Source organism: Cuculus canorus, chromosome 24 (assembly GCF_017976375.1).
Source record: "Cuculus canorus isolate bCucCan1 chromosome 24, bCucCan1.pri, whole genome shotgun sequence".
Taxonomy (NCBI): domain Eukaryota; kingdom Metazoa; phylum Chordata; class Aves; order Cuculiformes; family Cuculidae; genus Cuculus; species Cuculus canorus.
The window spans coordinates 175,848-195,747 of NC_071424.1; the positions used below are offsets into that span (position 1 = coordinate 175,848).

Consider the following 19,900-nt stretch of genomic DNA (forward strand, 5'->3'; position numbering starts at 1 on the left):
TCCTGTAGAGAGAGGTGGCAGGGCCCCAGGACATGAGATTTCCATGAGCTCGGATGCATTTGTCGTTGGGAGTGGTTCTTGTTCTGGGTTTTCTCTCTCTCTCTCACCACCATGTTTCGCAGTGGTGTCCTACAGATTTTCCTGGTGTCTCTCCTATTCACACGTGGTGTCTTGTTTTGCCCTGGGCTGTAGCTAAAACTCAGGATGGTGTGGCCTTAGAGATCCAACCCCTGAAGAGCCAGGAAGGGGTGGAAAATGAGGAGAAGGAGAAGAAGAAGGTGAAGGTGCCCAAGAAGGAGAAGTCTGTGCTGCAAGGGAAGCTCACGCGCCTGGCGGTCCAGATCGGGAAGGCGGGTGAGAGGCAGTGGCCCGGGATGAGCCATCACATCACAGCTCTGGCTCAGTTGGTGTGGGGAGAAGGGGCTGTCCCCTTCCCCTGTGTCCCCTCACCTCCTGCTCCATCTCTTCCCTCAGGGCTGATCATGTCAGCAATCACAGTCATCATCTTAGTGCTGTACTTTGTGATTGACACGTTTGGGGTGCAGAGACGGCCCTGGCTGGCAGAGTGCACCCCAATTTACATCCAGTACTTTGTCAAGTTCTTCATCATTGGTGTCACCGTCTTGGTGGTGGCTGTGCCCGAAGGGCTCCCACTGGCAGTCACCATCTCCCTGGCCTATTCTGTGAAGGTGAGACCATGATGCAGCGAGGTCACTGGGAGCACCATGGGTAAGCTCAGGCTTTTGGCTCTGACCTTCCTGCTTGTGGTGCCTGTTGCAGAAAATGATGAAGGACAACAACCTTGTGAGACACTTGGATGCATGTGAGACTATGGGCAATGCCACTGCCATCTGCTCGGACAAGACGGGCACACTCACCATGAACCGCATGACCGTGGTGCAGGCCTACGTAGGGGACACTCACTATCGCCAGATCCCCGACCCCGAAGCCATCCTGCCCAAGGTCCTGGACCTCATAGTCAACGGTGTCGCCATCAACTCAGCCTACACGTCCAAGATCCTGGTGAGCTGGCAAAGCACTGCCTCATGTCCTCTGGCCTTCCTACCGCTGGCTATCCCTGCAGTTCCCATCCTACCACACTGAGATTTGGCATTGCTTTTCCTTTCTCTTCTTCCCTTCCAGCCACCGGAGAAGGAAGGCGGGCTACCTCGGCAAGTGGGGAACAAAACTGAGTGTGCCCTGCTGGGTTTTGTGCTGGACCTGAAGCAGGATTACCAAGCTGTGCGGAACGAGGTGCCAGAGGAGAAGCTCTACAAGGTCTACACCTTCAACTCGGTGCGCAAGTCCATGAGCACTGTGCTGAAGAATGGCAACGGCGGCTTCCGCATGTACAGCAAGGGAGCCTCTGAGATCATCCTCCGCAAGTAACTGTCCTCTCTTCCTACTCTAGTCCTCTCTGTCCCATGGGCTTTAGGCTCTTGATGCCCTGGAAGGCTGTTCTAGGGGGCTGCAGGGTGAAGAGTGCCTAGCTGCCATGACTGGGAGGTGACTGTTGGGAAATGCTGCCACATTTATCTCTTCTAGGTAGCTTTAGTAAAGCTGTAGGGAGCTGTGGGTAAGGGGATGCCCCTGTTTTGCAGATGGGGAGGTTGGGTGATAGGGAGTGGGCTGCTAAGCTGGCAGCATCTGCTACAACTGATCTACCTCACCCTCCATCCTGCTTCTGCATTAGGTGCACCAGGATCCTGGATAAGAATGGTGAACCCCGGGTGTTCAAGGTGAAGGACCGGGATGAGATGGTGAAGAAGGTAATAGAGCCCATGGCCTGCCATGGGCTGCGGACCATCTGCCTGGCTTTCCGTGACTTCTCTGCTGAACCTGAGCCAGACTGGGACAGTGAGAATGAGATCCTGTCTGACCTGACCTGCATCGCTGTGGTTGGCATAGAGGACCCTGTGCGGCCAGAGGTACTGAAACAGGCTGTGCTCTGGCTGTCCTCCACCCCAGCCCTGTTCCTGGGCCAGGGGCCCCTTTCCCTGCTGCTCAGGACCATGAGCCCCTTATGAAGACACAAGCAGCTTTGATGTTTGGTCTTGATGGTCTTAGAGGTCTTTTCCAGCCTTAATGATTCTATGATTCTCTGCATCCCTCCCTGAAGTGCCCCATGCTACCAACTCCCTGCTGCTGGCATTTCTCTCTCATACCTGGACAAAATGACCTGGTGGCAGGGTGTTTCCACCCATACTTTCCCCTCAGCTGCTACCAGCGGTCTGTGCACAAGCCAGATTGGTTCCACATAAAGACTGATGGAGACACCACATAAGGGTGACAGAAAGTGTTGGAGAGGGATAGGGCTGATCTAGCTGGTTGCCCTCACAGCTTGCTGCCTGCCTCTGCCACAGGGGCGATGGACCAGCAGCTGGGCTAATGCAATAAATCCTCCGATACCTGCCTCTTGATTACATTTTGGAGCTTGCTCCTGCTCTCCTGCCTTGCTTGCATCTTTCCTGATTAGATGTTCAAGTATCTGGGTCTGGGAATTGCATTACAAATGCTCCGTCTGCACTAGCTCTCGAGGCCCTTGATTCAATTTGCTAATTTCTCACTAATATCCTCTTCCCCAACCGCTCCATAATAGATAAACCCATTAGTGCAGCAATGTGCTGCCAGAGTGGTGCAGGGCCAGAGGTGGACAAAATGCCCCTGTTGTGATGGATCACTGGGCTGTGGCTTGGCGCCCAGCATCTGGGCATGGCAGGGAGGAGGCACTGAGGTTGCTTCCCCTTGGAGCATGGGCTGGAAGATCTCGCACTGTCTGTGCTGGAGGAGCTGCTCTGGACATACAAAAGAGTCTGGAAGAGCTGTGGTGAGGGCAGGAGGCTGCAGTGCAGGACGTGCAGGACCATTTGGTTACAACAGTGAGTAGGCATCTTCTCTGGTCCCTGGTTGCTTCTCCCTACACCCCAGGGATAAATGGCTGAGCTCATTCTGTGGGGAGTTTTCTGTTCAGCATCTCGTTCCTGGTTTGAACACCAAGCTGACAAGGATGAGGTGGGCTGCTGGTTCCTCACCCCACCGTGGCCCTTTCCAGATCCCCAGGAGGATGGGAGAGGAGCCACCAGGTTCCTGGAATAACCAGTGCTGAACCAGGGTGCTCATCTGCTCCTCCTGACTCTGTCCTTGTCCCCCAGGTGCCTGACGCCATCCTGAAGTGCCAGCGTGCAGGGATCACCGTCCGGATGGTGACAGGGGACAACATCAACACCGCTCGTGCCATTGCCACCAAGTGTGGCATCCTGCTGCCAGGGGAGGACTTCTTGTGCCTGGAGGGGAAGGAGTTCAACCGGCTCATCCGCAATGAAAAGGGAGAGGTGGGAAAGCAGTCCTGGGTCCTGCTCCACAGCAGAGGTGGGAGGCCCTTCCAACAGCCCTGGCAGCGTAAAGCACCGAATCCAAATGGGTTTTCCTCCTCTCCTTGGATAAATCCAGTTTGTTCCTCAGCTTGCTGTGATCTTCAACCAGCACAGTGGCAGTGGTTTCTGGGTGCTTGGGGGCAAAGGCGCCGTCCCATCCCAGTTGGGGTTTGCTCTCTGGTGGGGCAGAAAGTTTCTAGGAGAGGTCTCTTCCCTTTCTCACACGTGCTTTGTCCTGCAGGTTGAACAAGAACAGCTGGATAAGATCTGGCCCAAGCTGCGTGTGCTGGCCCGCTCCTCCCCGACAGATAAGCACACGCTCGTGAAAGGTGAGTGCCTGCCAGCTCCCCGAGCTGCTGCCTCTCACTGAAGTCTCTCATCCTGCTCCGCCCCGGTGCTTTTCCAGCATCATTGCTGCTGGGAGCCTGCCCCTGGGGTTGTTTTTATCTGAACCACTTGTCTCTGTTTCAGGAATTATCGACAGCACTGTTGGTGACCAGAGGCAGGTGGTGGCTGTGACCGGAGATGGGACCAACGATGGCCCAGCTTTGAAGAAAGCTGACGTTGGATTTGCCATGGTACGGATAGGCGGTGGTTTTTCCCTGGGGTGAGAAACTAATGGCAAGCTCAGTTATTCTCAACGCTGAAATTACTTCCGGACCAGTAGGACTCTTCCAAATCTATAGGATGACTTAAAAAGAAACTTTCTTGGAGGTTTGATTTAATTCTCGTGAACTTTACATTAGCCAAAGCTTGATGGAAAGCAACTGTGAGGTGCCACCTGGAGCCCTGTGTTCAGTTCTGGAGTCCTCAGCACAGGAAGGACGTGGAGCTGTTGGAGCAAGTCCAGAGGAGGCCACGGAGATGATCCAAGGGCTGGAATTTGGGTTATTCAGCCTGGAGAAGAGAAGGCTCCAGGGAGACCTTAGAGCAGCTTCCAGGATTGAAAGGGGCTCCAGGAAAGCTGGGAAGGGGCTCTTGATCAGGGAGTGCAGAGATAGGATGAGGAGGAATGGTTTTCAGCTAAAAGAGCAGAGACTGAGATGAGATCTCAGGAAGAAATGCTCTCCTGTGAGGGTGAAGAGGCCCTGGTCCAGGTTGCCCAGAGCAGTGGTGGCTGCCCCATCCCTGGAGGTATTCAAGGCCAGGTTGGATGGGGCTTGGAGCCCCTGATCCAGTGGGAGGTGTTCCTGCCCATGGCAGGGCTTGGAACCTGATGGGCTTTGAGGTCCCTTCCAACCGAAACCATTCTGTGATTCTTTGAGAGCCCGACTTAGGACTGGGCTCCTCTGTCCCATCTGGAGGGGCTGTGTCAAGCTGAAGCTGACATGGTGTTTGCAGAGCACCCAGGGCAGGGACCTGAGCTGTGTGGTCCAGGGGATCTGTGGGAACCCAGAAAATCAGCGTGACTTGGTGTATCCCTGCAGTTCTTCACCCACACTCATAACAGGCAGCCCAGGCTCCAAGCGTGGTGCTGACACTGACTGGGACAGTTTATTTATGGTGAAGAACTCTGATCATCTGGTCTCCTGCTTTTCTTTGCCCTGTCTGAAAGAAGCAAGAAAATAAACCTATCTGTTTTAATGGTTTTCCTGTGAATTGCTTAAGTTTGTATATGTGAGCAGGAGCCATCGGCTGCAAGCCCACATAGGGAGCTTTGTGCAAATTGGAAATGTTTTGTGCGTAGAGGGTTTTATGAAGGTGTTAAATATCCAAGTGCAGTTCTGGAGCCTTTAGGACAAACAGCAGAAGGTAGACTCTCTTCTCTTGAGGACTATTCAGCACAGCTCCTTGCTCCCACGTCCAGGATCGGACCCTGGCCAGGCACTGGGCTTTGCTGGGGGCTTCGGCACTGGGATGCGCTGCCCTTGGGTCTCCAGAAAGCAGGGATCAAACGGCACGTGGGGTACCTTCTGCTTCTCTGTCCCGTTTGCTCCAAAGCCCTTTAACAGGGGGTTCCAATCTGAGAAGGGTCTTGTGAGTCTCAAGAGAGCGTCTGGATGAAAGCACAAGGGAACCGGCTTGTTACAGGCATTGCTTTAGTGCATTTAATGACTTCAAAGCGAGCGCCTCTGTGTGCTGGCAGCGAGAAATGCAGTGAGCCCAGCTCCTGCGGCACAAACTGTGTCCTTCTCAGATGCTGCAAGTGACTTTTGGGAGGCTGTGAGCAGCCCTGCTTGCTGCAGGGCCGTTGTGTACCTCAGGTGGGGCAGAAGGCACCAGGAAGGTGCTGGGGCTGTGGGCTGTTGAACTTTCTTTCTTTCATTTGGGGGTTGCAACCCTCACTTGCAGCAGAGATGCCCAGCCTGGGATGCTGGTGTTCCCCGGCATAAAGAGGAAGCCACACTTAGAAGCTGTTTTCCAACTTTGCTGCTCTGTGATCCCTGTCGGGGGGGCTGAAAAGCTGTGCTGACTCAGAGCCCGCTGGCTCTGGAGCTTAGCTGCTGTCTGGTTTTGAAGGCTTCTCTGATTTGGAGCCTCCATTCTCTTTGGTGCAGCCACAGCAGGACTCGCTGTTAAATGTAGGACTGGCACCGGCTCCTCTGACTCCTGGGGCTCCTCTCTTTCTCTTGGGGCTCTTTCTGGGAAGAAGCAGAACTGGACAGACATTGAGCATGAGCATGACTCATTGCATCACTTTCTCCCTGGTCCTCAAGGGCATCGCGGGCACGGATGTGGCGAAGGAGGCTTCGGACATCATCCTGACGGATGATAATTTCACCAGCATTGTCAAGGCAGTGATGTGGGGACGCAATGTCTATGACAGCATCTCCAAGTTCTTGCAGTTCCAGCTGACCGTTAACATCGTGGCCGTCATCGTGGCCTTCACAGGCGCCTGCATCACACAGGTATGGGGCTGCTGGGCTCGTCAGGAGGAGAGCAGTGGCTCCTACAAAAAAGGGAGCGGAGAGAGGACAGTTTTGGTGGCGTGACATGGTTTCCCTCCTTTCTCTGCAGGACTCTCCCTTGAAAGCTGTCCAGATGCTGTGGGTGAACCTGATCATGGACACCTTTGCCTCCTTAGCCCTGGCCACAGAGCCCCCATCTGAGTCGCTGCTGTTGCGCAAGCCGTACGGCCGTAACAAGCCACTCATCTCCCGCACCATGATGAAGAACATCCTGGGGCACGCGGTGTACCAGCTCACTATCATTTTCACACTGCTTTTTGCAGGTGAGCTGTGAGGCTCCTGTGAGCTCCTTTCTTCACCAGCATTGGGGATCCCTGTTCTTGGCTGTCACTTGGTGACCTCATGTTGGCCAGGACAAAGCTTATTTAATGATGGATAGGAAGCAGAAGAGCGTTAAGGGAGTGGAATCACGTTGAGGGTATGAATCTGCTCAAGATCTTGCTGGGTGCAGAGACAATTGAGTCAGGGCAGTAGGTTTTCAACATGTTTAAGGAAGTAAAAGTTCAGTGGGGCTCGCATGGGAGGCTCCAGCTGGGTCAGGGGATCTTCAGCAAGAGCCTGGGATCCTAATTCCACATCCACTAAAGCAAAGCAGAAGTAAGGAGCAGGATCTCATCTTCTCTTCCCTGCCCTTCCCCAACCCCTCCCCAAAACCCCTTGTCTGCTTAGGGGAGAAGTTTTTCGACATTGACAGTGGCCGGAACGCCCCGCTCCACTCCCCACCCACTGAGCACTACACCATCGTCTTCAACACCTTTGTCATGATGCAGTTGTTCAATGAGATCAATGCACGCAAGATCCATGGGGAGAGGAACGTCTTTGAGTCGATCTACCGCAACCCTATCTTCTGCACAGTGGTGCTGGGGACGTTTGCAGCTCAGGTGAGGTTGTGGAAACAGCTTGGGGAATGAGATGGTGGGGCTGAGAGGGGACCATGCTGAAGGCAGGACTTGTCTGTTGCAGTCAACTGTCCACAGCTCTGTCCTATCTCCTTATTCTTCTCCAGGAGCTTCTTGGTGAATCAAAACCTGAATATCAGGGTCTAAAGTGTGTTGGGATGTGCCAGGGCCAGCCAGCTAACATGTCTCTGCTGTCCTGTAAAGTTACTAGCCTAGATCATAGAATCATAGAATGATTTGGGTTGGAAGGGACCTCGAAGCCCATCCAGTTCCACCCCCCTGCCATGGGAAGGGACACCTCCCACTGGATCAGGTTGCTCAAAGCCCCGTCCAGTCTGGCCTGATGCGAGGTCCTCACTTCTCTCATGATCCCAGAGAAGGGAGAAAAGGATTTGTGGCTGTAGGTGATCTTTTCATCCTGTGGCTATGCTGTGTATCCCTTGGAGCTCCCCAGTGTGTGACTTGTTCTCTCCTGTGCTGTAGATCATCATTGTGGAGTTCGGTGGGAAGCCGTTCAGCTGCTCTGGGCTCACCCTGAGCCAGTGGTTCTGGTGTATTTTTATTGGAGTGGGAGAGCTACTCTGGGGCCAGGTAAGAGCCAATCTGAAAAATGTGCCACATGCCTCCATGCCATGGCATGCTCCAGCCCAGCCTTCCGTTCCCGCTGCCCTTGTTCTCCTCAGCTTTTATTCAAAGACGCTTTGGAACGGGGTGATGCTCTGTCCTAGTACCACACAAGCACTGAGGAGAGGAGATTGCTGATTTATTCCTCATTCCCACCCTGCTTGCAGTGGGGCACATCCAGCAGTGACATCTCTTGGCCGAGTCCTGGCATCTCTTGGCTGCATCCTGGCACCTTGCTGCAGGAAAGCTTCTCCTTGATCAAGGCTGGTGGTGGGCTCCACGCTGCCTTAGCCTGCAAGCTAAAGGACTGCTCTCTCCTTGCCTCCCCCTAGCTTATCTGCACTGTCCCAACCAGCCACCTGAAGTTCCTAAAAGAAGCTGGCCACGGCATCACCAAGGAGGAGATCCCAGAGGAGGAGCTGCCTGAAGATGTGGATGAGATCGATCATGCTGAAATGGAGCTGCGGCGCGGGCAGATCCTGTGGTTCAGGGGTCTCAACAGGATACAGACACAGGTACTGTGGGGCAGCGGGTCCTGTGGGGCTCTTCCTTCTCTCTCTCTCTCTCTCTCTTTCTTTCCAGGGGCTTTGTCTGGAAAGCGGCTACAGGTGCTGTTTGGAGGATGCCACTGCCTCCTGGTCTAGAGTTCTCCCACCGCCTGTGCCTTTCTGGGTTGGGGAAGCAGGACAGCCTGGCCTTTGGGGACAGCTCGGGGCAGGGGGAGGCATCTCTTTTCTTATGCAGAGCACAGCATCCTGTAGCCTGAGGCCAAGCTGGTTGCAGGCAAGAAGCTGGATGCACTGCCGATGGGCACTGTGTGCAGCAGAGGAAGGGGCTCAGAAGCTGTGGGAAGGCTATGGAGCCACCTGGGCTTTCACTAGATTGTGCAGTGGGTCAGTGTTGGAGCTGATTTTGGTCGCTGTTGAGACGTTTCTCCAAGTGGGGAACATGCTGGGACACTTCTCCTGGTGGGGAACGTGCCTAGGAGGGATCTGCCTGTGTGAGACACTCTCTGGTCTCACTCCTCTGCTGCTGTCTGTCCTTCCTGATAGCCCTTTGGCCAAGGGCTCTTGTCACCCTTTCCTGCCAGCTCTCCAGGCTCCTTGCCTGGAGCTCTTGGCCCCACAGCACAGAAGGAGAGAAGAATCTTATCTGCTAACGGTTTTTACATCAGCTGCTTCTCCCTGACTCAGTTTTTCCTGAAAGGATGTTTTTCCTCCGGAATGCTGGCTGGGCCAGGCAGGGAGAGGTCCCCACAGTGAAGTTGCTGCCCCTTGTCTTTCCTCAAGGCCTGAGCAGAGGAGCCCCATGGAGGAAAGCTGTAGGTCCCCAGCAGCCCCTGGCATTCAAGGCTGCTGTGTTACCTTTCATTCCTTCTCCTCTGGCCCTCTGAAAAATAAAGATAATGAAAACGGCACAGGGACTCGGACATGTACAGCAGCCGTGTTGTGCCATGTTTGTTTTGCTTCTCCTCTGTGAGGTGTTTTCTTAATGGTTTCGAGGTGAGGTGTAACCTTGATTCCCTGCCTGTTGTGAGTGGCGAGGGGCAGCCAGGTTCTTCTGGGGGCCCAGGTGAGCCTGGACGCTGGCTCAGCCAGGCTTATTCACGTGAAAGATGTACTGGGAGCATCAGGCTGTTTCAGAAGCAGTCCAGATGGGTTGGAGCCTGGTAGGTATGAATGACCTGCTTCTGGAGCCTCTGAGATAGCTCTCCCTGCAGCCGTGATGGATGTGGGTTGAAACGATCTCTTGTAACATAAAAAACACTCCTGGATGCTGTCATATCCTGGAGCCTCTTTAGCAATTCCTTTCTGGCTGAGATGCCCTGCGCTGTGAGCACAGCGGCCAACAGGTCCAGCCCAAGAGTTTTGAGGACTTCTATCCCAAGGCTGCATGTCTTAAGTGAGAGCTTGGGGCTTTTTCTTGTGGGACAGCCTGATGCGCTGGGGAAAAGAGAGTCCCTCCATGGAAGGAGATCAAACTGCAGAGTGTAAAATACCTCCGGGCTGAACTAGAGCTGCACGGGGGCCTGGAGGAGGTGCCTCTTCCCGAGGAGCCGTGTGGGCAAGCTGGTACAATGCAAAGCTGGCACGGGGCTGGGGATAGGCCAGCTGCACAGTGTCTGGGAGGCCACAGTGGCACCTGGCTGCTGCTCGATTCCTCCGGCCTCGGTGTGCATCCACAGGGGCACTGTGGACCCCCACCAAGAGTGTTTCCTTGCTGCATTCCTGCCTACCAGCTCGGCTTCTGAACCCTGTGCAGAGCTGTGAGCCTGCGAGAGATGTTGAAATGTCTTCCAGCATGGCTGGCTGCCGTGGGAGCTGCAGGCACATGCTGTGTCCCAGCCTCCCAGCTGTATGTCCCATGGGGCCGAGGGACCAGAAACTTTCCCAGTGCAGTTTTGTGAAGCCACCGGCTGCCAGCTCACACCTCTGCCCACCCTCTCTATTTATCTACTTCTACTGCAGATTGCCGGGATCACCCGAGGTGTTTCCTCTGTCACACCCTCCCAGCTGCCATCTCTTTCTTGGTGGTGGGATAAAACCTGTCCCGCTCATGCCTGTGAGAGCAGGACAGAGGCTGGAAGCCAACCTCTCCTCTGCTCCCAGAAACACCAGCTGAATCCGGTGTGGGTTTACCAGAGTGCGGGGGTGGGAGGGTGGCTCTCTCCTCTCTTCCCCACCTCTCCATCCTCCTTCTTTCCTTCCTGTCCACGTGTGTCTGCCCAATCTCCCTGCTCCCTTCCACCCCTGACCCTTCTCCCTGTCTCTGGCCGGGGCGATGCTATCTCACTCTCTGGTTCTTTGCAGATGGACGTAGTTTACACATTCCAGACCGGCGCCTCCTCTTTGCAGGGAGCCCTCAGGAGACAGCCTTCCATCGTGAGCCAGCACCACGATGTAAAAAATGTTTCTAGCCCAACCCATGTAGCCCTTTCCTCCGTCAATTCCACTCCCACCACTTCTGCTGTTGCTGCTGCTGCTGCATCTCCTCCTGCGGGCAGTGAGTGATAGTCTATTACAATGCATGACTTCTAATAACCACAGAGAGCACCTGCACCAACCTAACCCAGCCTGTTCTCTCTCCCTCTAAACCTTGACTCGCACACTGATTTCCCAAATGAAGGATGGGGCGGCAGAGCATTTCAAAAGAAAAAGTCAGATTTTCTGCTGTTGCATCTGTAACAAGTTTACAATACTTTCTGGTCCTTCCCCCCATTCCTTGTTGCTTCCTCCAGAGTTTTACCTCTTCTCCTCCTTTGCAGGACTGACGTATGAGTCCACCCTTCTGAGGGGTGCGAAAATTGGCGGTTCTTGTTAAAAGAACCATGTGTTCATAAGCAACTAAAAGCATTGCTGTACCCCAAAGCTGCCGTTTCTTTCCCATGCGGATCTGCCCAGCCCCAGGAGACCCCAGGAGGGCAGGGATGGGCAGAGGCATTGCTTTACTGAAGCTGTAAATTTGTTTGGAGGCAGAGTGGCTGCTCGGACCTTCTTACAGCAGTTAATAGGCTACTGGGATCAACTGAGCTGTGGTAACGGGCTGCCTGCATGCTCTCTGCCTCTTGCACGTGTGTGAGAAGGTGTTTGCTCCTGTCTTGGTCAGGAACTCGGACGGTGAGTGAGAGCAGCCAGTTACTGTGGCTCAGCAGTGATGCCTTGGAGCTGCTCACCTGCAGCTCAGCCCACTGTTTCAGAGCTGCCTTGTAAGCAAGCAGCTTCCCCCTATCCCGCCTGTGAACTTGCATGCCATGTGAGACTGAGCTGAGCAAGCCCATGCACATAAGCGTGCTCTTTGCTGCCCTGGAGCTCTGCAAAGATGGTTCTGCTGGTCCCCCATTGCAGCCAAAGCATCGCCACCCCCTTGCAGGGGCTCATCAGAGTCTGGCTTGTTCTAAACATTCTGGTTTTCAGGGTATGCAGAGACATGCAACTCTGCATGCAAACAGAGATGAAAAACATGGCCCTGCTGAACATCAGTGGCAAAGCTGGATCCTGGATCTAGCTGTGCATTTCCAAACCAAAGAAAAGCCCTTTCTTTGCAGTGCCCCTCTTGGTGTTCATTGTGAGCTTGTGAGCACGTGAGCGTGAATTCTCTCTGCAGGGCTGTACTAGGCTGAGTAGGTAGTGTGTCTTCCCCAGATAATTGGCTTTTTTATTGCACAGTCATTTTCCATGTTCTCTTATTAAAGAAATACCCTTGGTGACTTTTGAAATAGCTTTCAGTCTCCACTGTTTACGCACTGTAGGAGAGGAGAGAGAATTTGTGATCATTTTGTTTTCTCTATTTAGTCGACATTGATGTTCAGATTTTTTTATTTTAACTCCAATGTTTCTGAAGCAGCGCAGCTGCCTTCTTTTCCTGACTGCACCTGTGCACCACCAAGCCTTTCTAATTGGAAGAAAATCGCTTTAGAGGAGTCTCAGGGTAGTAGGCTTGGGTGAACAAGGCCAAAATGCAGGGGGTTTTGCAGTCTGTGGATTAATATTCTCCTCGATTTGCAACAAGGGAATAGATAACTTGGATAGCTTGTGCCCTCCTGGGCAGCAAACGACTTTACCAGAAGCTAACCCAGGTCACTAAGTTTTCCCTCTGTTTTCTGATTTCTCTCTCTTTCTCTCTGCCGCTTCCCTTCCTTCTCTCTCAAAGCTCCACTTCCCTCCATACAGAGTAATGGTGTCTCTATGTCTTCTACTGCACTTCTATGGGATGAGTTCTCCAGGGCTGGACCTCCACAGCCCCACCTGCTGGGACCCTGTCAGGGAGATGGAGGAGAGGGAATGACCCTCAGGAGATGGTTTGCAGAACTGGACTGGTCTCCACTGGGGGTTTTGCCCTGGTTTGAGGGGGATGGGCAAAGCAAACCAGTGGTCAGTGGTGGAGCTGATGCGGGCTTCATGCAGATGTAATTTCCACCTCTGTGGGAGCAGCAAGTTTTGCCCAGCATGTTGGGGTGCTGCGGTGATGGTGTGAAATGAGAATAAATTCCAAGCTTGGAGATTATGTAGGTTGCGAAGATTTCGGGTGGAGAGGAGATGTGAGCCTGACCACAGGTGCGTTTTTACCTTGATTGGTGAGGATTTAATTTTTGTTTGTACTGCCTGGCTCATTCAAAACACATTTCCTGGGTGTTAAATTCCTTTGACAAGAGAACAGCTGAATTCATTCCGCAGCAATGCTGACAGAGATGGCTACATCAAAGTAAAAATCTGAGGAGAGCTGCAGCAGAAGTTTCTTGGTGGAGCTGAAGGCAGTGATGTGGTAGATGGGATCTGGACTTACCAGTGCTTGAGGTGGTGGGACAGGGAAAACTTCTGTGAACCTGCTCCTACCTCTGAGCTTGTACTAAACCACCACCTAGTTGCTTTGGTGGTCACCTAGGCTCTCATTAGCTTGTTTGGGTTGATTATGCTTGGTCTAGTTGGTTACGCTTGGCTTAGTTGGTTTTGCACACTGCGTTTCAGGGGTCAGTGCTTTTGTCAGTGCTTGCAGTGGCTGTTCTCCAAGTGTTGAGGATGTGACAGATTGTCTGCCGTGGTGGAAGGTAGCCTGCTTGGGGTTCTCTCTTGTCCTGTGCATTCAGATTAAACACAGAATTTATCCAGCATCTTACTGTGCAGCAAACATAGCTCTGAATCTCTGTCCGCAGCTACATAAACTTTCCACTTTGGCAGGCCAGCTGGTGCCATGGAGGTGTCCCTGGCCCATGCTCATCTCCTCACGAGTCTCTGTAATCCAGCTTGCATGTGCATGCTGGTCCCTGTGTGTGTGCAAGAGCTGGCTTGTTTGTTTCTAGTGGGGATTTGCTCAGCCTGTGCCAGGGGATGCCACGTTGCTGCCCCAAGGTGGTGCAGCACCATCTTCCCAACCCAGATGGAGAGCAGACTCAGGAAGGCATCCCCTGCATGAAGGGAACCCTGGAATATCTTGCAGGTAAAATCTCCAAGGTTCCAGGTTCCAGGCATGAGACTCTTCATGGAGTAACTTTTCTGCTCTGGTTTTGTGAGTGCTGCCTGTGCTGAGATCAAAGATCCCTAGCAGGGTCTTGCTGGCTGTGCTGGGTGGTGACTTCCCTCTTAGCCTGCCCGTGTCCCAGACTGAGGTGGACATTTTAACTTGGCTCATCTCACAAGGAAGAGAGCTGTCATCTCTGTTCACCCACCAGCTCAGAAGAACACACATATATCTTCATTGACTCATCAGCTTGCAAGGAGATGTCTGTGTCCCTCTCCCTCCAGCAGCTCTGCACGCTCTCCACTCCCTTGGCCAGTGGCTGAGTGATGGGGACGCTCTCCAGGGTGTAGCATTGGAATGCTGTGGGAGAAGCAGTTGTTTTGTGGGATCTGTGGATCTCCCTTTGTGCCCCAGCTTCAGTCCACAGGGACACCATGAGAGCAGGCAGGGGACACAGTGGAAATGAGTTCCTTTGGTGTTTGGAGAAGGTGGAAGGAGCTCAGTGCTACTTCCGTGGGGCAGGAGACTAAGCAGGACAACTGGCATTGCTACAGGGAGATGTTACTGACTTCCCCACTGCACCCAGTGTGGATGAACAGAGTCTCATGGTGGTCTGGAGGCATTTCCGTTGGAGAGAAGGAGTTGAGCAGATCTCCTAGTCCCAGACGAACTCTGCTTAAGCAAAGACTTCTATTGCTTCCATAAAACACAGGAGACCTTGTGCAATATGCTTGGTCTCTGCTTACAACTTCGGTCAGTAGCTTCCTGCTCTATAAAGGGAGGAGATGACCCAGTTCCCACTGTCTGGGAGGGTGCCACAAGCCAGGAGGGTGCTGGTGTGACCTGCTGCGGCAGGACCTCTGGAGAGAAGCAACATGTTGGTTCTCACCTGCAAAAGTCAGTGGGGGGGAGCGATGGTGTTAGACACAGCGGAGCAACCCGAGGGACACCTGGAGGGTGCTGCATGGTGGGTAGCTTTCAGCTTTGCAGTAAAAGGCAAACCAATGTGTATGACATCACCTGGTCCCCTGCGACTTGGGAGTCCTTCATCTGCTCAGTTTGATGGCTGTGCCTCCAAAGTCCGCATACTGCATCGCTTTCCTTCAGTTGATGCCTTTTGACATCTTTGAAGTGATTATAGCCCTGAGTCATCCCTGAGAGCTGGAGCGCTCTGCCACACCCAAGGTGCACGTTGGTTGTCTCGTGCATGCCAGCATCTGCACTGGGGTGGAGAGATCTGCTCCTGCGTTCGCTGGATCTGACATGTGTCACCCATCCAACCGAGCAACTGTGACTTGGCTGCAAGGGAGAGTGAGAGCTGGAAGAGTTCAAGGCTGAATTTCCAGAGGAACTGGAGGGAGCAGTGAATCCACTGCTAGGCACCATCTCAGCTTCATTCCAGACCTCTCCCTTCCAGTGTGATGGAGATATCAGAGCCATACCCTGATTGTCCAAACCAAGCTCTGGATCTCCTGCTTGTGACACATTGAGCCTGGCTTTCGGCGGTGCTGACAGCCCATGGCTTTCCCAGGGTTGTGCGTGTAGCCAGGCTTTCTAGCAAAGTTTGAGACTGTTTTTTTGTGCAGAGCATCCAAAAAAATTAGCTGCCTTTGGAAACCGCTGGGTGTTATTCAGCATGTGGGTGTAGGGAAGGATCCAGAGCTCCAGCCTGCGATCCAGGTGGCAACCATGTGGGGAAACTCATATAGATATGGCTTCCTGCTTGCATGTTTAACCGGGTCCAGTTTTACTGGTCATGGCATCCACTTGGACCTCCTGCTTCACATAGGCTTGAAAAGTTTGAGCGACCTTTTTAGAGCCCATACCTTTCTATAGATCTAAAACCTAAAACAGAAAAAACACACCACAGTACTCCCACAGTAGTGTTTTTTGCCTTGAAATGAACCCACTGTTTGTCTAACCCACCTCTTTTTTGAGTTGTAGTTCCACTTTTTTGTCCTCGTTTCCACACACAGATACGCGTGTGCACACGTAATGACAACTAATGCATTTTGGCTTCCATTCATTCCAAGTGAACTGGTTTTTTGAGACTTTTTGTGTCTTTTCTTGCAGCTTCTGAAGTCGCCCCATAGTCGATTGATTCCCCATCACGCACCTAGTGCCTGAGTCTGATCTGTGTTGGCCCCTGTAGTTCACCATAGACCTCTCATGTTGACTTAGCTGTCTGTTCAGTGGTGGTGACTGTTGATGTTGTTGTTCTTGTTGTTGTGCTTTTTGTTTTATTGTGTCTTTATTTATTTATTTACTTCCTCCTGGGAGCTCCGGCCTCTCATAGCCACTACTAACCTCTATTCTTTTATCCCCCACGCTCCTCACCTCCCGGCAGATCAAAGTGGTGAATGCGTTCCGTAGCTCCTTGTACGAAGGCCTCGAGAAACCCGAATCCAGAAGCTCCATTCATAACTTCATGACTCACCCAGAGTTCATCCTGGAGGAAGACGAGCCTCGAACACCATTCCTTGATGGCGCTGAAGACGACCCTGAGACTGACGGACTCAAAAAGCAAGGTGGAGGTAGCCTGGGTGGATCGACATCCCTCAACAGAAATAACAATGCAGTGGACAGCAGTCAAGTTGAGGTCACCGTTCCGGAGCCAGAAAGCCCCTTACACAGCTTGGAGACATCGGTTTGACCTTAGAACTTCGAACCCCCCTCCTCTTCCACCTTTGCCCCTCGGCCTGTGTGATATCGGCACCAGTAACTGATCACACACTGCGGTCACTTCATGTCAAACTGCTCATACGTATATCATTTTTGTGTTTTGGTTTGGGGGTTTGCTTTGTTTTTTTGGGTTTTTTTTTTTACCTTTTATTTAGCAGCGGGAAACAGAGTACCACGATGCTGGGTATTGGGAGAGAGGCTAAGCCAAAATTGTGCATCTCCATCCCTGATTTTCAGTGGTACTCACCCAAGTGAAGCAGCCAGGTTATTTCCTCTCCGAGAGTTGGGCTCCATGCATCTGTCAGGGGTTTTCACTTTGAGAAATGCATGTTCAAAGAAAGTTCAAATTGTCGCAGTCTTACACGAACACCCTTGGCCTGAGGGCTGGGGTGCACTTGTGACTCTAATTTTATTGTTTTCCACTTGTGGTTTTTAGGGTTTTCTTCTAACGCTGGGGTTTCTTTGCTTGTGGGATTTGCCTCCCAGTAATTTCACAGTGGGAACTGGGCAAGTTAGCACTCTAGAGTGGAAATTTAAGAATAAACAAACAAAACCCAGCCAGGGGGAAGGTGTTTACTCACAGGTTGATAGATACAGGGATGTACACCAGTCTTCCACCTTGAGAAATGGTACCCAGCCTTTACAGTTTCTCCTCCTTGTGTGTTCCACACGCTTTTCTCCCTCTATTTCCAAAGCAGTAATTGGTAGACAAGGAATGAAAGCGACTTGGTTGGGACCTTGCTGGATGTAAAAGATTGTGATTTTTCTACAAAGCAAGGTGGAAATGAATTGACAGTGGAAGGGTGATGAAGAAAAACCCCATGGTTGTAAGAAATGAGGCTCCTTCCTGAGGAGTCTTAAGATGCATCTCTTCTGCTCTTGAATAGCTATGGAACTTTTGGCAAGAGTGTTGCAAAGGCTTAACGGCTCCTGCCATCAGGAACAGGGGGACTTCTGCCCATTCTGGCTTGTCTATACTCTTTGGGTTAAATAATCCTTCAGCCTTGGAGCGCAAGCTCTGGTTAAAGGCTGAGGAACCCAGAGGAAGATCCAGCCGTGCTCACCAACACTGTGCATTGCTGCCAAAGCATGAGCAGGCTGGATGGAGAACAAGCATCAGGTTATCGACAGTACAGTGGGTCAACTCCTAGATCATGGAAGGGATGAGTCAGGTTTGTCTCTTTTAGCTGGTGGAAGGGAGAGAGATTCCATGGCAGGTGGAAGGACCCTTGATTTTGATGGCACTTCTGTAGCCAGTTTGCCAGTGGAGGCAATTCCTCACAGAGGTGGCAGGTTGGTTGGGTGGCTGCAGGTCTTCTAGAGAAGGTGCTGCATGGAGGCTTTGCCTCAGTTGCTGAATGTTTGTAGGTCATCTCTTCACCCCGTGTCCTTTCTCACCTCCGTCTCTTTAAATGATTTGGTGAGAGTCCCGTTTTCTTGGAGCAGAGGCCCCACGTGTCCTGGACAAGTTGGCTCTGACCTTCTTGGGAAGCCATGGGACAAAGCAGGAGGTGGGAGTTTCCTTTTCTTGAGCTTAGTTTCTTCTGCGTGGGCTCTTGCTGGTGCACCCCTAGTTACTGGCCCCAGGCAGGGCTGGAAGAAGCTCTGCTGTCTTCTCTCCTTTGTCCTGTTTGGCTTGGTTGGAAGCAGAGAACCTGGTTGTAACTGGCTGTACAACATCGTCTTTGCCCAGCCTCCATCCCTACAAGCAGGGGAGCTTTTAGCGAGAGGGGGGCTGGTTAGTTTCTTCTTTTCTTTCCTTTAAGAACGCACAGCAGAATCTCCCGTGCCTTCTCCGAGCACTGCCTGCAGCACCGCCTGCCACACGAGGGCCCAGTTCTTTGCCAAGAAATAAGTGTTCCTTAAACAACAAACACAAACCAAGTGTCTTTGTTTTGTTTCCAGCCCAGCACCCACTCGTCCTTCCCTTGGGGTGGGAGAAGGGAAGGACGAGGTCACCCCATTCCTGCCCCAGGTAGCTGAGGAAGGCCCTTCTCCTAGATCTCCTGCTGGAAAGGGGGTGAAGGCTGGGCTCCGTACACTGCCAACAGCAAGAAGTTGCCACCACTGCCCATCTCAATTGCAGAGTCAGACAACCGCATCGCTGCCCTCCCCATTCCTTCTTCACGAGCCAAAAAAGTACCTTGGGCAGGACCAGAGGGTGGAGGGTGTTTCCTTGGGTTCCACACAAAGCAAGCCAAAAGGGGTGGTTGTGGAGTTTGGTTCTGTATTAAAGATGACATTGCTTAAAAGCTCACTTTTTTTCTATTTTAAATACTTGCAAAAAAGAAAAAAAAAAAAAAAAAAGATGAAAATAACGGTGTTCATACAAGCTTACATAAATATTTATTAAATACTTAAGGGGGACATACTGATTTTTTTTTTTATTTGATATTTTTTTAATACCTCAGACCTATTTTAAAAAAAAAAAGGAAGAAAAAAAAAGACTTAAACCAACAAAATGCCAACTTTGGAGGCTCTCAAAGTCACTCCCAGAAATCTGTGACTGGCAGGTTGCCACAAGGATCTGGTTGTTCTTTAGTTGATATTATTTTTGTTGTTCTAGTTTCCATGGGGAGGGGGGAAGAAATAATTCTATATAAATATTATGCAAAAAAATATAGTTTTCTTTAGATCAGAAACTGATATTTTTACGTCAGCCATATGTATTTTGTTTAAAGAAAAAAAATAAAGAACTAAATGGTGAGTCCCTGCAGCTGCAACGGTGCAGGGTTATGGGACAGCAGGTCAAAGTGACGGGGAATAATTCAGTGTATCATCGATCGGATGCCAGTCAGCTTCCTTTTCTCTGAGCAGCCATCTTTCTACAAGACGATAGTTAGGATGACACAAATGGGTTTTTTTAATATCTATAAATTATGTCCATAGGGCTAGTCGCTTAAAGCATAAGCGTTTCTTGTGTGTCCATCCTTTCTGTAAAGTATTTTTTCTATTTAGTCACAGTGATATCCTGGCAGCAGATGACTCTTGGCTTAAGTTATTGAGGACTTAAAAGAGTTGGGGTAGATTGGTGCTCTATGCTGAAAGGCATCGTTGGCGGCACAAACTTCTGGGGACTCTCTAACATGCCTTGAAAGAGGAGAAGAAAAATATATATATATATATATAAAAATATTTTTAGCTTTGTTTGAACTGCCACAAGTGCGCATGGGGGAGCGTGCCATGCCAGACAGGAACCGAAGTCATACCCTGTGATTACGTGTTAACTTGCCTTGGAATGCTTTGTTATTAAAACACTCTGAACATGATTTTTTTTTTGCATCCAGTTCTTCATAACAGTAGGGTCTCTGGTGCTGGTGGTTTTGGTTTTTTGTTAAATAAATTGGCGGATTGGTACCAAAGACATTACACCCCGTCCTGTGTGCATTGCTGAACCAGGCGTTTTTAGGCATTCGCATTCTGTGATGAGGTTTCCTTTGATTTGCACAGGGGTTTT

At 51.5% G+C, this 19,900-nt stretch overlaps 1 protein-coding gene across 5 annotated transcripts in view; it reads left to right on the forward strand.

Annotated features, from left to right (window-relative positions):
* ATP2B4 (ATPase plasma membrane Ca2+ transporting 4) overlaps positions 1–19,568 on the forward strand; it is a 50,953-nt gene extending 31,385 nt beyond the window's left edge. For 3 of the 5 annotated variants that reach the window (XM_054087291.1, XM_054087292.1, XM_054087293.1), the window contains exons 8-22: positions 193–354; positions 475–689; positions 781–1,023; positions 1,144–1,385; positions 1,694–1,928; positions 3,153–3,332; positions 3,616–3,703; positions 3,846–3,952; positions 6,032–6,223; positions 6,333–6,546; positions 6,953–7,164; positions 7,666–7,773; positions 8,139–8,321; positions 10,617–10,706; positions 16,109–19,568. In XM_054087291.1, coding sequence (XP_053943266.1) covers positions 193–354; positions 475–689; positions 781–1,023; positions 1,144–1,385; positions 1,694–1,928; positions 3,153–3,332; positions 3,616–3,703; positions 3,846–3,952; positions 6,032–6,223; positions 6,333–6,546; positions 6,953–7,164; positions 7,666–7,773; positions 8,139–8,321; positions 10,617–10,706; positions 16,109–16,414 — 2,777 coding nt within the window. In that variant the 3' untranslated portion in view covers positions 16,415–19,568. Of the gene's footprint in view, positions 1–192; positions 355–474; positions 690–780; positions 1,024–1,143; positions 1,386–1,693; positions 1,929–3,152; positions 3,333–3,615; positions 3,704–3,845; positions 3,953–6,031; positions 6,224–6,332; positions 6,547–6,952; positions 7,165–7,665; positions 7,774–8,138; positions 8,322–10,616; positions 10,810–16,108 lie in introns of all 5 variants that reach the window. The other 2 variants (XM_054087295.1, XM_054087294.1) reach the window with 2 other exon arrangements.
* The last annotated feature ends 332 nt before the right edge of the window (positions 19,569–19,900 follow it).